At 36.8% G+C, this 15,131-nt stretch overlaps 1 protein-coding gene across 1 annotated transcript in view; it reads left to right on the plus strand.

Moving 5' to 3' along the window:
* Positions 1–15,131, plus strand: part of cntnap5a (contactin associated protein family member 5a) — a gene marked incomplete at its 3' end in the record, with an annotated part of 106,314 nt that overhangs the window by 46,663 nt on the left and 44,520 nt on the right. Inside the window, exons 4-7 of the mRNA XM_079821126.1 lie at positions 584–731; positions 3,646–3,849; positions 5,630–5,814; positions 11,817–11,960. Of these exons, the coding sequence (XP_079677252.1) occupies positions 584–731; positions 3,646–3,849; positions 5,630–5,814; positions 11,817–11,960 (681 nt within the window). The remainder of the gene's footprint in view (positions 1–583; positions 732–3,645; positions 3,850–5,629; positions 5,815–11,816; positions 11,961–15,131) is intronic.

A 15,131-nucleotide genomic window follows, 5' to 3' on the forward strand; every position in this document is an offset into this window, starting at 1 on the left:
TGCGACTGTCTCACCAGGGGAGGTGACGATATTGTTGATGTTATTTATCTCAAAGGGACATGGGAAAATCTATCTTTGGAAAAAAGTTGACGTCTTCTCTTTGTGATTCATCTGTAACCATGCGGTGTTTTGGTCATCCTTTCACATGTTCCATACGAGCCTCAACTGTGAAGTGAGTCAGACACAAATTACTGTCAAATTATGTGTGCTAGCAGATGAAAACGAGTTGACATTTACATAAACTGTTGAGACCTTCAAAACAAATACTGCACTTTGGATTCATATGGCTATGTGTATTCATAAATAGCGTTCTGCAGAAAACATCTGATCGACCTGCATGTTATAAATTACTATAATGCACTTTCCAATAAGACATGACAATGTGATGTTACTTTTGTTTGTTTTTACTTAATTGTATATAGTTTAAACCCTTGGTTTGTGTGATTCTATTTAAAAAATACATGGACAAATTAAACTGATAATTTTATTAAATGAATGTAAATTAATTCATGTAACTACTGGGACTCTAAAGTGTACCATATTCATAGAAAGTGAAAACATTGTCCTTTTTTCTATTTTCCAGAGGATTGTGGGTAATGTGAATGCAGACAGTGTGGTCCACCATAAACTCAGCCAGTCTATCAGAACCCGGTTCCTCCGCTTCGTTCCTCTGGACTGGAGCTCCGGTGGTCGGGTTGGCCTCAGGGTGGCTGTGTACGGCTGTGCTTACCGTGAGTGAGAGTGTTTAATGTTTAAAATATATATTACAAATGACCAGCAGGTATTTTACTCCATGAGACACAGCGGTTACATTTATTGCATTAATTTTTAAGGGTAGGCAGTATTTCTTTGCTTAGCATTAAAGTTGGAGTGTAGATGTAGTTTTCCATATTCAGTTAATATTTTACATCATTCCATAAGGAGAGAAAAGAAAAGAAAGGAAAAAGTGTTGCAGAATTAGATTACAGAAGCATCCTAGATCCGATAGCAGTTCACTCAGCACATTCCTGCAGTCTTGGTAACGGGTAATAAAATAGTGGTGGCACAGTATATAAGGTGATAACATTACCCATAATTCTTGCTGCAAATCTTCACATGCCTTCTGTCCTTTGTCCTTTTCTAGTCGCACAGTATCTTTTACAGGTGTGGAATTAAGGTGACAGATAATTCATCACATGACAGCAGCTTTTTCCCTTTAAATGAAGGTCGTTTGATGACTTTCTTTGATAATACTTTTCCAAAACCGGACAAAGATGTCTAAATATCAGACACTTATCCGGTCAGGCTTTGTTAGCTAGATAAATAAAATTATCCCAGAGAACAACACTCAGCGTAGCGCTTTATGACCCTTGCTAGTGAGGGGAGTCTACCTGCTCAAATCAAGGATCTACCAAGCACTTGTGTTTCAAAAAAGAAATGTGCCTTTTAATGATACAGAGATTCACAAAATGGATCAATTGTTGATTTACATAGACATATCAAAAAGTCCCTCATTATTCTGTGGCATGATCCGTGTATTAAACTCGGATGCATGTGTGCTTTCACAGTTCAGCTGTCTGTGCTAATTAACCACAGACACTTAAAGAAATCCCATGACAAATCTGAACATAGAGTTTTGATATGATGAATCTATGAGCACTGGTCTGATTATGTACACTGGATCTTGAGTGTTGAATATAACCTTGAAAGAAGAGCATAAACGTTCTTTTAATTATACATGATTTGACGGCTAGTGCTCACTGGTAGTGCGGTGATTGCACCTAACAGCTCAGATTAACTTGAGCCACATATCACATAATGCTAATCAGCCGACTGCTGTGACAGTTGTGAACTCAAGCTGAACCTGAGAATGGTGCAATACTAGATAAGTGTCATTATCACGACTGCAAGATTGCTATGCCCAGACCACGTCCCTCATAGCTCACAGTATCCTTATTTCACCAAATGGAGCAGTTGCTTATTATCAAAAATAGGTCATTATATTCAATGTTGGAATATATACAGGCTTTTCTGCTTTGCTGCACTAATCCGAAAAAGGAGGCATTCATGTTCTATCTATTTTTTAAACTCACTAGGCTTTGGGGTTTTGCATCATGATTGGCATTATACAGTAATGAACTGGAACACTGATATAGAGATTTCTGGAAAACAACTTTGCAAACAAGCATGAGAAAAACAACATTTTGTGTTTTGATCTTGAGAATATTCATACTGTTTTTGGTCTATCAAAAAATGTATTTTTTGTTGTTTTTTTTAGTCATGTTTATAAAAGACAACAAAGAAAGAAATGTTTAAACTACTGTCTTACTTGGAACAATGGGTCATACTGGCTGCATTGCTCCAAAGGGTAGTAATAGAGAATTGAGTCATAGCAGTCACTTTCCTTCAGGTCATATGCCTTTTTGGCCATCTCAAGACAAACTTCATTTACTTTCTGCGCAAAAATGTAAACTTTATTTAGATTTCACTAAATATGTCATCTGAAAATTGAAAAACATTTCTGTTTTCCAGTATGTAGTATAGAATTGAGTATATTCAGCATTTGATCTCATGACGTTATGGCATTCAGACACTAGATTTAAACGTTAGTGAAACGATTCACTGAGTTGATCGCCTGTGCTGTGAGCGTTTGAGCCCCATTAACTTGCTCGATTAAAACTTCATTGGGGAACAGTGCTGCTGTAAGAACTCTAATATCTTTAGAAATGTTAGTCATTTTCTTATAGCCCCCCATTTTCTAAGTAGCTCAATTAGAACTCCAGTTCTAGGCTGGAATACACATTTGCCTGGATTTTTTGCCCCAATTTGCAGTTTAGAGGAGCTGATACTAGTTGTTTAAAGGGATAGTTCGCTCAAAAATGACAATTCTGTCATCATTTACTCACCATTAGAAGATATTTTGAAGAATATGGGGGACTTCACAGTTGACGGACCCCATTAACTTCCATTGTAGGGGAAAAAATACTATGGAAGTCAGTGGGGTCCATCAACTGTTTGGATACCGCATTCTTCAAAATATCATCTTTTGTGTTCGGTCCCAAAATGCGTCGGCCCACTGGGAAAATGCCTGTTATGCCCGATTACTAATCCAGCCCTGCTTGTAGACAAGCCTGTATAATCCACTCTTCCACTGGTTTCAAGATACAGTATGTCTGAATTAAACCAGTATTTCCACTTGCCATTGCGCAGCATTTACTCCAGTAAAGTTGACTGAGTGGATTTCTGAGCTGGTGTGAGTGGAGGAGGGGCTAATTTGCATATTTACGGTTCAGCATATACTAACTGAAGCAAGGGTGTAGAGTAACATTGAAGCTATTTTAAGGCATGTATGTTTTTTTTCACAGGAAAAAAACTTCTAAATATGTAATTTTGGTGATCAAAGAGGAGTTATTTTTTAATTAAAGGAAATTTATGTGAGGCATTTATCTTTCATCCCTGCAGATTACAGCTTTAGCATTAGCTAATTTAACATTAGCTAATGTCATCTAGTTTCATCATGATTTTTTATGTTATATTAACATGGAAATGAAATGAATATCCAATTAATCTGTTTCTCTGTGTACTGTCATTTTATTTGTCATGTAAATTTTAAGTGAAATGAGAATGTCTCTAGTTGGTGTTTTACAAAATCTCACATGTCCATAGGATCGTATGTTGCTGATTTTGATGGCAGAAGCTCTTTGCTCTACCGATTCAACCAGAAGTCTATGAGCACGGTGAAAGATGTTATATCCCTGCGATTTAAGAGTCGACAGGCAGAAGGTGTTTTACTGCATGGAGAAGGCCAGCGAGGAGATTATATCACTCTGGAGCTTCACCGTGGCAGGCTGGCCTTGCATCTAAACCTGGGTGAGTTACAGTACTGGGGGAAGCTAGCAACTTCAAAGGGCTGAAGTATTCATATATTTAAGCATATTTACTTTGGAGTGGAGTAGGGCTGTACGATTAATCGAAAAATAACCGAAACCGACATTCAGAACCTCTAACCGACGTATTTTTCCCATGTCGGTTATTTCGGTTTTCACGTGACTCCGCCCCGTCAATCACATCAAGTGCAGTTTGCAGGTACAGAGAGATGCAGGAGCAGTTATCTGTGTTTATAGATGCTCAGAATCACTATAGTAACTGCATGTTTTACACAGTACAGGTCAGTTAATTGCTGTTCTTATAGCCTACGCGCTGACACACACACACACACAGACAGCGCGCAAGCCCCGAAGCCAGATCGCTTTCACTTTCGTGCTCATAAAGATTGTTAAGTAAATGTGTTTAAAGGCGTGCCAGTTTCAACATTTAAAGCGATTGTGCACTATTCAAAAATAACAATACGTATCCGTTCAGTGCTCAGCTTCTTTCTGTGACACAGAGAGCCTTAACTGCGTCCTCACAAAGCTTTGTCATTTGTATGTGTTTTAAGCCCTGTCAGTTTGAACATTAAAGCGAGTTTAGACTATCAGATGTGTATTATGTTGAACTAATGCCTGATATATTGTGACAAACAAACACTCAGACAGAAGCTCGCACATCACATGATCGCGCGCAAAGCAGCGCAGAAACGCAGTGTCAACACTGTCCTGTGACTAAAGTCACTAAAGTAGCTTAGAAACTCAACCGTTATAACCGTTATATATATTTTATTACCTTTGAATAGGCTAAGTACAAACCACAGTTTCATAATGAATAGAGACGGTAATGAGTAATTCACACACAATCACTCTCTCATTAATGCATTCAAATAAATGTAATGTAGGCCTACTGTGTTAATGTATCTGTATCTGATGTACAACAAACAGAAATCTGCCCCATAGACAATAACTGCTGAAAGAGAACCGTTTCCTTCAAGTGTTTTAAAATCACAAAGACATGCACTTTTTCATTAGAAAAAAAAAATTCCACCTTTAATAGTAGAAAATATTTACAGTAAAAACCTTATCAGGAAATTACTCAAAAACCTTACGAGGGCAAAAAAAAAAGAAAAGAAAAGAAAAATAATCGTTCATTAATCGTAATTGAGGTAAAATGTTCAATTAATCGAGGTTTTTATTTTTGGTCAAATCATTACAGCCCTAGAGTGGAGACTATTGTATTGTCTGTACTGTATTGAAGTTACGAAGCAAAACGTAATCATGATGGAATCTATGAGAATGTGCTAATAAAGAATGTATTAATTAATACATACTGTACACTACCTTTCAAAAGTTTGCGACCAGAATTTTTGGAAATAAATGAATTACATTTATTATAATGACATTTATGTAATGACTTGATGACATTTATAATGTTACAAAAGATTTCTATTTCAAATAAAAGCTGTTCTTTTAAACTTTCTATTCATAGAATCCTGAAAAATGTGTCATAGTTTCCACAAAAATGCTAAAAAAAAAAAATTATTGCACAACTGTTTTCAACATAATAATAAGTAACGTCACTTTAGCACCAAATCAGCATATCAGAATGATTTCTGAAGGATTAGGACACTGAAGACTGGAGTAATGGCTTCTGAAAACTCAGGCTTTGCCATCATAGGAATACATTATTTTAGATTCTAGAAACGTAGTGTATGCTAATGACTGAAAGTTATTTATGGCTATTAACATGCAACTTATGAGAAACCTTTTCTCATTGGCAGATGACGGCAGGGTGAGATCCAGCAGTGCTCGTATGGTTGTCACTTTAGGAAGTCTCCTGGACGATCTGCACTGGCACTCTGTTCTGATCGAACGCTTTAACAAGCAGGTCAACTTCACTTTGGATAGACACACTCAGCACTTTAGGACCAAGGGCGATGGAGACTCTCTGGAGGTCGACTATGAGGTAGGTCTCTGGGACCCCCTATTTTCCTCTTTTTGAAAATGACATGCCTTTGAGGTGGCAAATTATACACCTGTGCAATTTGTCTGGTGTAGTAACAGTTGTATGCAAGTCTAAAAAGGGTACAAGAAATGTTGTCAGCCCTTTTAAATGGCCTGTCATACTAAATTCATTTGACCTAGATGTATGTTGATTTTTATATATTTATAATGAGAGATAACAGGGTCTCATTTGAATAAAAATAAAATTATATGTTTATAAAATTAAATATAATATAATATTTTCAGTCTCACTTGATCCTCCAGAAATAATTTGGATAGGCTGATTTAGTGCTCACACTAACAATAACATTTATTTATTAATAACAGCTTAATATTTTTGTGGATAGCTTTTTACAAGCAAATGATAGTGTATATCAAACACACTGATATCATTTAGAAGTAATTTCCATTGTCCAATTATAATTAAATAATTTACTGAACAAATAATTGTATACGTAAAACAATTGTATAAATAAATTAATACGTAATTGAATTACTGTAATGGGATAAGCGTTTTGAAGAGGGCAATACAAATAAGATTGGTCATACTTTAGATTAGGGTCCAATTCTCACTATTAACTAATTATTAACTAATTATTAACTATACGGCTTTTGCCTCAATTAATTCTTATAATTAGTAAGGTAGTTGTTAAGTTTAGGTATTGGGTAGGATTAAGGGTACAAATACTAATAAATAGCCAATATCCTAGTAATATGCATGCTAATAAGCAACTAGTTAATAGTGAGAATTGGTACCTAAACTAATGTGTTACCATAAGATCCAACCAACAGATGCAAATCATGTGTTTGAGGTAATGTATCTATATAATGCATCTATATAATTACCACAGATAAAAGGCATTTTTTTATTTGTATTGTCTGCATCATGCAGGTTTGTCTTTCGGGGACAAAGATTTTTTGATAGCCACAAGAAAATGCATTATTGATCATCCAAGGAAAAATTTAGTTCATAAATCCACTGTGATGTAGTATCTGCCTCCCCTCGTATGACTGTTTCCCCAGGGCTTCATTGGCTGTCCCAGAGCCAGACTTACAATAGTCAAAGGCTAACTAGAGCGCAGCTGATGAGGTGCACCTGAAGTTAATAGCACTATAAAGGCAGCAGTTCACCTCACCTATAAGAGATGTGTATTCTGTGTACAAGGTGTCCTCGAGATCAAGGAATGACACGACATACAGACTGCTTGACTGCCACTGAGACCGCCTGGCCACAGACTGACCTTTATTCCCTCAGCAGCAAGGACACTGCAGTTGTTGTTTCATGCTTCCTAATTACTTGATCGTCTTGTTCATTTATATATTTATTTTTAAATGTAAGCCCCTACAATCCCACTGTTTTTAAATGGAATCTAGTGCCAAAATCGCTGGACTAGATGTTCCCAGAGGTTGTTTAAAGACAGTATTGCGGACAGATTTTTTGTGTAGAAATAACGGAGAAATGTAGGAAAAGTTTACCAAAAAGAAAAACCTCATCCAAAGCACTCAAAACAATTTGAAACTGCCCTACAGCAGAGCTGGACAGCAGTGTAACTGATGGAAAAATTAATTCTGGACTGTATCCATAAATTGTATAGAACCATGCCAGATTGTCCACATGTGAGGAGCTTATCAGAATGGGGCTCATGCAGAATAACAATGATGCTTCAAAGAATGTACAACGTAATGGCTTAGTCTGAAGAAATGTCTCTTTTGGAAAAGCCAAGTCAGGGCCTGACCTTAAACCCACTGAAATGTTGTGGCATGGCCTGAAGCAAATAATGTAAGACAGTCCAAAATACCAAAGACTTCAGGCATTTTGTTTACCACAACAATGTGCCAGTGTCAAGACAATGTTCAGGGCAATTTTCAGGGCTGTGAGGGATACATGCATGTGTATGTATATATATATATATATGTCACCAGCAGCCATATCACCCTGTAGCCTAAGACTGGTTTTCCACTGAAGCTAAGCAGGGCTGAGCCTGGTCAGTACCTGGATGGGAGACCAACTGGGAAAACTAGGTGGCAGCAGGTAGAGATGTTAGTGAGGCCAGCAGGGGGTGCTCACCCTTTTGGTCTGTGTGGGTCCTAACACCCCAGTATTGTGATGGGGACACTATACTGTAACAAGCACCGTCCTTCGGATGAGACATTAAACCAAGGTCCTGACTCTCTGTGGTCATTAAAAATCCCAAGATGTCCTTCGATAAAGAGTAGGGGTGTAACCCCGGCATCCTGGCCAAATTTGCCCATTGGCCCCTGTCCATCATGGCCTCCTAATCATCCCCATATATATATATATATATATATATATATATCAGAGGTGGACAAAGTACACAACTCCATTACTCGAGTGAAAGTAAAAGTACTACTGGTCAAATATTACTCCGTTACAAGTGAAAGTTGTTAAAAATTATTTTTACTTAAGTAAAAGTACAGAAGTACTTGCTTTTAAAAGTGCTTAAGTATCAAGTAAATTTCCTTTTTTATGTCAAAGCATTATTTTATTATTGTTGCATTGTTGTATAAATGCACGCTATAGCCATTGTGGTTTTAGCCAGTCAGTGATGCTCCATCCGACATGCTAGCATACGACTACCTTGAACTCATTTAAATACTTAAGTTACAAAGCTTTTTACAAAGCTGCTGTCACTTTAAGGCAGAATGCACAAATCCTACACACTGATACACATCCGATATTCCCCCAACTGTTTGGGTTCACTTAAGAAATAATCAACTTTGTTTAAATGAATACTTTCCAAAATGAAAATGTTGACATTTTGTGTAATTTGGTCTGTTTAAGTGCGAAAAAACGCAAAAGAAAGCTCTATTCAGGACTCGTGCTGTGGCATCTGAGAGGCACAAAAACCAGACTAAACTGAGCTCTTTCATCATGCTTTTTCAGATTCATCCATATGTCTATGCTTCTCTTTCTCCCAGACATTTACATTTTGCAACAAAAAAAAAAAAACACTTTTAAAAGAAGAAACAAATTCATCCACTGACTTGCAAAGCTGCTACAGAAACAACTTTCGACTTCGAGGAACTTGATAGAAATGTAGTGGAGTAAAAAGTACGATATTTGTCTTTCAAATGTAGTGAAGTTAAAGTAAAAGTTTCCCTAAAAAATAATACTTTAGTAAAGTACAGATACTCAAAAGGTGTACTTAAGTACAGTACTCAAGTAAATGTACTTCGTTACTGTCCACCTCTGATATATGTATATATATATATATATATATATATATATATATATATATATATATATATATATATATATATATATATATATATATATATATATATATATATATATATATATATATATACATACACTCACCTAAAGGATTATTAGGAACACCATACTAATACTGTGTTTGACCCCCTTTCGCCTTCAGAACTGCCTTAATTCTACGTGGCATTGATTCAACAAGGTGCTGAAACTATTCTTTAGAAATGTTGGCCCATATTGAAAGGATAGCATCTTGCAGTTGATGGAGATTTGTGGGATGCACATCCAGGGCACGAAGCTCCCATTCCACCACATCCCAAAGATGCTCTTTTGGGTTGAGATCTGGTGACTGTGGGGGCCATTTTAGTGAACTCATTGTCATGTTCAAGAAACCAATTTGAAATGATTCAAGCTTTGTGACATGGTGCATTATCCTGCTGGAAGTAGCCATCAGAGGATGGGTACATGGTGGTCATAAAGGGATGGACATGGTCAGAAACAATGCTCAGGTAGGCCGTGGCATTTAAACGATGCCCAATTGGCATTAAGGGGCCTAAAGTGTGCCAAGAAAACATCCCCCACACCATTACACCACCACCACCAGCCTGCACAGTGGTAACAAGGCATGATGGATCCATGTTCTCATTCTGTTTACAACCAAATTCTGACTCTACATCTGAATGTCTCAACAGACCAGGCAACAGTTTTCCAGTCTTCTACTGTCCAATTTTGCTGAGCTTGTGCAAATTGTAGCCTCTTTTTCCTATTTGTAGTGGAGATGAGTGGTACCCGGTGGGGTCTACTGCTGTTGTAGCCCATCCGCCTCAAGGTTGTGGGTGTTGTGGCTTCACAAATGCTTTGCTGTATACCTCGGTTGTTACGAGTGGTTATTTCAGTCAAAGTTGCTCTTCTATCAGCTTGAACCAGTCGGCCCATTCTCCTCTGACCTCTAGCATCAACAAGGAATTTTCGCCCACAGGACTGCCGCATACTGGATGTTTTTCCCTTTTCACACCATTCTTTGTAAACCCTAGAAATGGTTGTGCGTGAAAATCCCAGTAACTGAGCAGATTGTGAAATACTCAGACCAGCCCGTCTGGCACCAACAACCATGCCATGCTCAAAATTGCTTAAATCACCTTTCATTCCCATTCTGACATTCAGTTTGGAGTTCAGGAGATTGTCTTGACCAGGACCACACCTCTAAATGCATTGATTAGATAATTGCATTAATGAGAAATTGAACAGGTGTTCCTAATAATCCTTTAGGTGAGTGTATATATATAAGGGCTGGGCAAATTAACGCGTTAACGCGGGCGATTCATTTTTTCAGCTTAACGCATTAAAAATATTTAACGCAAATAACGCAGCATCCGTTTTATATCCATTTTTGCCTAGCGGTACATGATCACGCTCCTATTCATGTAAATGCTTCCGAGCGCGACAAGACACAAGAGAACGCGCTGTATGTCAATGTCCTGTCTGTGTGGCTGCGTCTCATGTCAGCTAATCGAGGGACACTCTGACACACACACACACACACACACACACACACACACTCAACGCACAGACAGACTCGCGTCAGTCTTCTGCTCACATCCAGTTCTCTTTTGCTCTTGAACAAACAATGTTACAACACAGAGAATTTTGAGTATTCTCATATTAGGAGTCTTAGATTAGTTAAATAACGTCTTAAATGAACTTAAAGAGCTGTGAGGAAATGAGTTGCAAAGGACAGCGCGTCAGATCCGTGTCATGTTCGTCAGCGACCGTTCTTAAAGTGACAGGAGCACTGATGATGCCTGTCATTAATATTCATCAAAGAACAACGGGAACAGAGAAAATTGTAGCTTTAATGATGATTAATCTATATTTAATTTATTATTTATGCAGTTAAGAAAGGTGTTTGATAACTATTACATTTCTGTATGTCTAACAGGGAAGGCCACAGGTAAAAATAACATTTATTATAATGGGTTTATGTAAAGATTGTTTTAAGTTCACTTAAATTAAAAGTAGTTTTTTTAAAGCCTAATAAATGTTGAAATTGGGAGCTTTCAGTTATACTGTAATGTAATCTCATTAATGTTTCATAGAGACATTAGTATCAGTGATACTAATGAATAAAAAGATGCCATTACAACACATATTTAAAATATGCTGTCTTTAAATTGTTTCTACATTAATTTGGAGAGTAACTGAAATTATTACAATATCAAAATATGAAAAACTTGCGATTTAATTAATCAATCGCGATTAATTACAGAAAAAATGCGATTTAATTAGTTATTTTTTTAATCGATTCCCAGCACTAATATATATATATATATATATATATATATATATATATATATATATATATATATATATATATATATATATATATATATATATATATATATATATATATATATATATATATATATATATATATATATGAGCAGATTGTATATATACAATTGGCTTCATCACTCTGTCTCCTCTCCACCAATCAGCTGGTGTGTGGTGGGCATTCTGGCACAATATGGCTGCCGTCGCATCATCCAGGTGAATGCTGCACATTGGTGGTGGATGAGATTCCCCCCTTCTATGTAAAGCGCTTTGAGTGCCTAGAATACCAATTCTTATTATTAATTATATATTTAAAATATATTGCATATATATATATAGAAAACAAACATCTTTAATGTTCATGTTTTGAAATTAGATGTTTTATTCATTCTCTATAACAGCTAAGCTTTGGTGGGATCCCACTGCCAGGTAAACCTGGAACCTTTATTCGGCGTAACTTTCATGGCTGCATGGAGAACCTCTACTACAATGGTGTGAATGTCATCGACCTGGCTAAACGACGAAAGCCTCAGATATACAGTGTGGTAAGCAGCTGGTTCATTATGAGAAATGGGTTTTGAACTAGTGATGTTGTGATCCTCTCACTTTAATTTTGCTATATGAATTATAATCATGTCCAGACATATTACTTCTGCATCTTCAAGAATCATTAAAGGTGTGCACAAACTGTGCCAAGTTTCACACTTTATCAGGGCTGCGAAACCTGGAAAATTAATGATAAATGTTCAAGTCATGGAAAACATAAAATGAGTGAAAACGTAAAATGTCCTGGAAAATCTGGATGTACTGGAAAATTATTTTTCTTATTATTATTATTATTATTGTTATATCACTCTACTTCTTGAATCTCCTCATTTCCCTAAATCAAAATGACAAGATAACCATGACTCAATCACTTCAGAAGAGAATGATTGATTGAATGATTTTGCATCTAGCTCTGTAAAAAACAATATGTGTTCACATTACACAGTGCTTAATGAATTGCCGGATCAAAAACAACAATTGAAGCTACAAGAGCATCATTCGTGGGTTTCTGCACAGCCCTAGCTACATGTACAGTATATAGCTACGTTGAGACCAAATATTATTCAGTTAATCAGTGATAATCTCTCTCACCTTCGACGTCGTTGCTTCCTCCATTACATAGATTTCTGATTCTGACTGATCAAACTCCCTTTGCTTGTGCCTCCCACTATCCTGATTAGTATTAGCAGTTCCATCTTCGGGATCTCTTTTGATCAGACACATTATCAACATTACTCAATATGCTTTACTGTCTTTTTGACATTTTGGCGATATTAACTTATTTTTTTTTAGAATAATTTGTCAGGTATACACTCTCTCCAAACTTTGAACTTTGCTGGTTGCAAAACAATTAGCAGTTAGCATCAACCTTTGAGAGTGATTTTGAACTTAAGAAAGCTGATTGGTCAAAACTACATATGCTGAGGGCCAATAACAAAATACAGCCTCCAAGTACATCTGCATAAACCTGTGCTAATTCTGTCTCTCACACGCACGCACTCTCACCATGTAATGCACTTGTTAATGCCGGATCATTTAAAAACAAATGCCGGAATGCAAAAATCCAAAATCTGACATTTTCCGGAACAGGATCCGGCAGGACCAGGCTTAAATTATGCACTGATGTTACACAGCTTAAGGCTGTCAGGTTGGGAGAAGGTCTGCCAAGGCCTCAGTTCAGTGATCTGGTGTCTGTACAGCCCTATGGCACAGGGATCAATGAGGTGTTCACCTCACACTGCAGTAACCTTTTCACGCCTACGTGAGCTTCTGTCCTGCGGATGTGCTCCTGTGTTTCCGGTGCTCTCCGTGGAGTTGTGCTGGTGACATTTATCCAGACCGCCTGCTGCCTTTGTGGGTTTAGCCTGTCTGGCTCTCAGCCTGTCCAATTCTCATGTAACATCAGCATGTTTTCTCTTTCTTTCCTCTCTCTCTCTCTCTCTCTCTCTCTCTCTCTCTCTCTCTCTCTCTCTCTCTCTCTCTCTCTCTCTCTCTCTCTCTCTCTCTCTCTCTCTCTCTCTCTCTCTCTCTCTCTCTCTCTCTCTCTCTCTCTTTGACAATCTCTTGTGCTTTCTCAATTGCATCTATTTTACATTAAATTTCAGCAATGACATGGCTCTCTTTTGTTCTTTCCATTAAGTTTTTAAGTTTTTCAACTGCAGTTCATAAACAAATGTTTTGAATATACAATTTCCAAGAGGAAAGTTTTAATCTCTATATTAAAATTCATGCAATATGTTTTTAGTGCTTCAATCCAAATAAATATTATAACAAAAATTGCTTGGCTGCTTAATAATATTTGAAAAACTTCTGTATATTAATAAACCGTGAAACTGCAGTAAAATAAGCAGTGAAATATAAAAGAGGAATATATAGTGGTATTTATCAAACAATTGCCTAATCCATTTTATCTGTGGTGAAAATCAAATAATGCTTTCAGATCACAGAGAACACATAATCCAAAGCATGCAGTTTAAAAAAAAAATGTATATTGTAACAAAATTTGCAATTACGTAAGAAAAGTACAATAATCACAATTTACAGTAGTAAGGTGAATAAATTATATTATTATACTATATATAAAAAGTATACTGTGTGCACTGCAAGTATAGTATTGTACTGAATATTGTAGGCCTATTGACTGTCTGTATATTCAACACTTGCACACTGTGAAAATATAGCAGTCCAACTGCAAAAGTCAAAAAGGTTAAAAAAAAAACTCTAAATGAAAAGCATGTTACAGTACACTCAAAAGAGTTGTGCAACTGAGGTCAGTGTGAGATTCATTCTGCCTCAGCATCTCCTCTTCATGTTGGGACTGGCCTGAGGACTTTGTCCACATAACAGGGAATGTCGTATCTTGCCAGGCAAAGGGAAAAAACCTCTGGTGTGCTAGATCCTGCCTTTACAACACTGTCCACCCCTTGCTCTTCCCTGTCTTCATCCTTTCCTCCTCTCCCTCTTATATTGTTTCCATCGACTGGAGTCAACATTCAGTGCAACATTTTGAATAAACTTTGGCGCTCTGAACTGACGTGTATTATGTACAGTTGGTTTGGTCATATCATTAGAAATAAGTGTGAACAATTTGTAGTCATTGTGTGTAAACGATGACAACTGTGTTGTTGCCTGCCTGTGTTTAGCGTTTTGAAACACAAGTGCATTACAGTCTGAAATGTGTTTTAGTGAGTGTTTAGAGTTTTGCAAAAAAGAGTGCATGAGATTTGCAAATGGTGTCTTAACTACCTGAACTTGTTTAATGTTTTACAAAAAGAGTGAATCATTTGACAAATTGGTTTAGGCTATTGTGAATGTGGTTCAGAGAATGGGATTTAGTGTTTTAGCAATTCAGAAAAACAAATAATTCATGACATTTGTGAAAACAATGAGCATAGGCTAATGATTAAGATGTGTACACTAACATTCAAGGTGTAAAGAAAATATGTTATTACTTTTCCCTTGATGATTATGCAACAACACATTTTTAGAGTCAAGGAGACTTTTCTTGAAACTGTAATATTTTTTTTAAAGCCATCATGAATACAAATTATACATGTATAACGAGAAGTAGATTTCAGCTGCAATCAGCTACAGTAGATATATGCAACAGGCTGCATTGCCATTTGTTCATTCCCTGCTTGCATGTAAACCGTTGCTTTGGCGTTCTTCCT

The sequence above is a fragment of the Gobio gobio genome (assembly GCF_949357685.1).
Source record: "Gobio gobio genome assembly, chromosome: 7".
NCBI lineage: Eukaryota > Metazoa > Chordata > Actinopteri > Cypriniformes > Gobionidae > Gobio > Gobio gobio.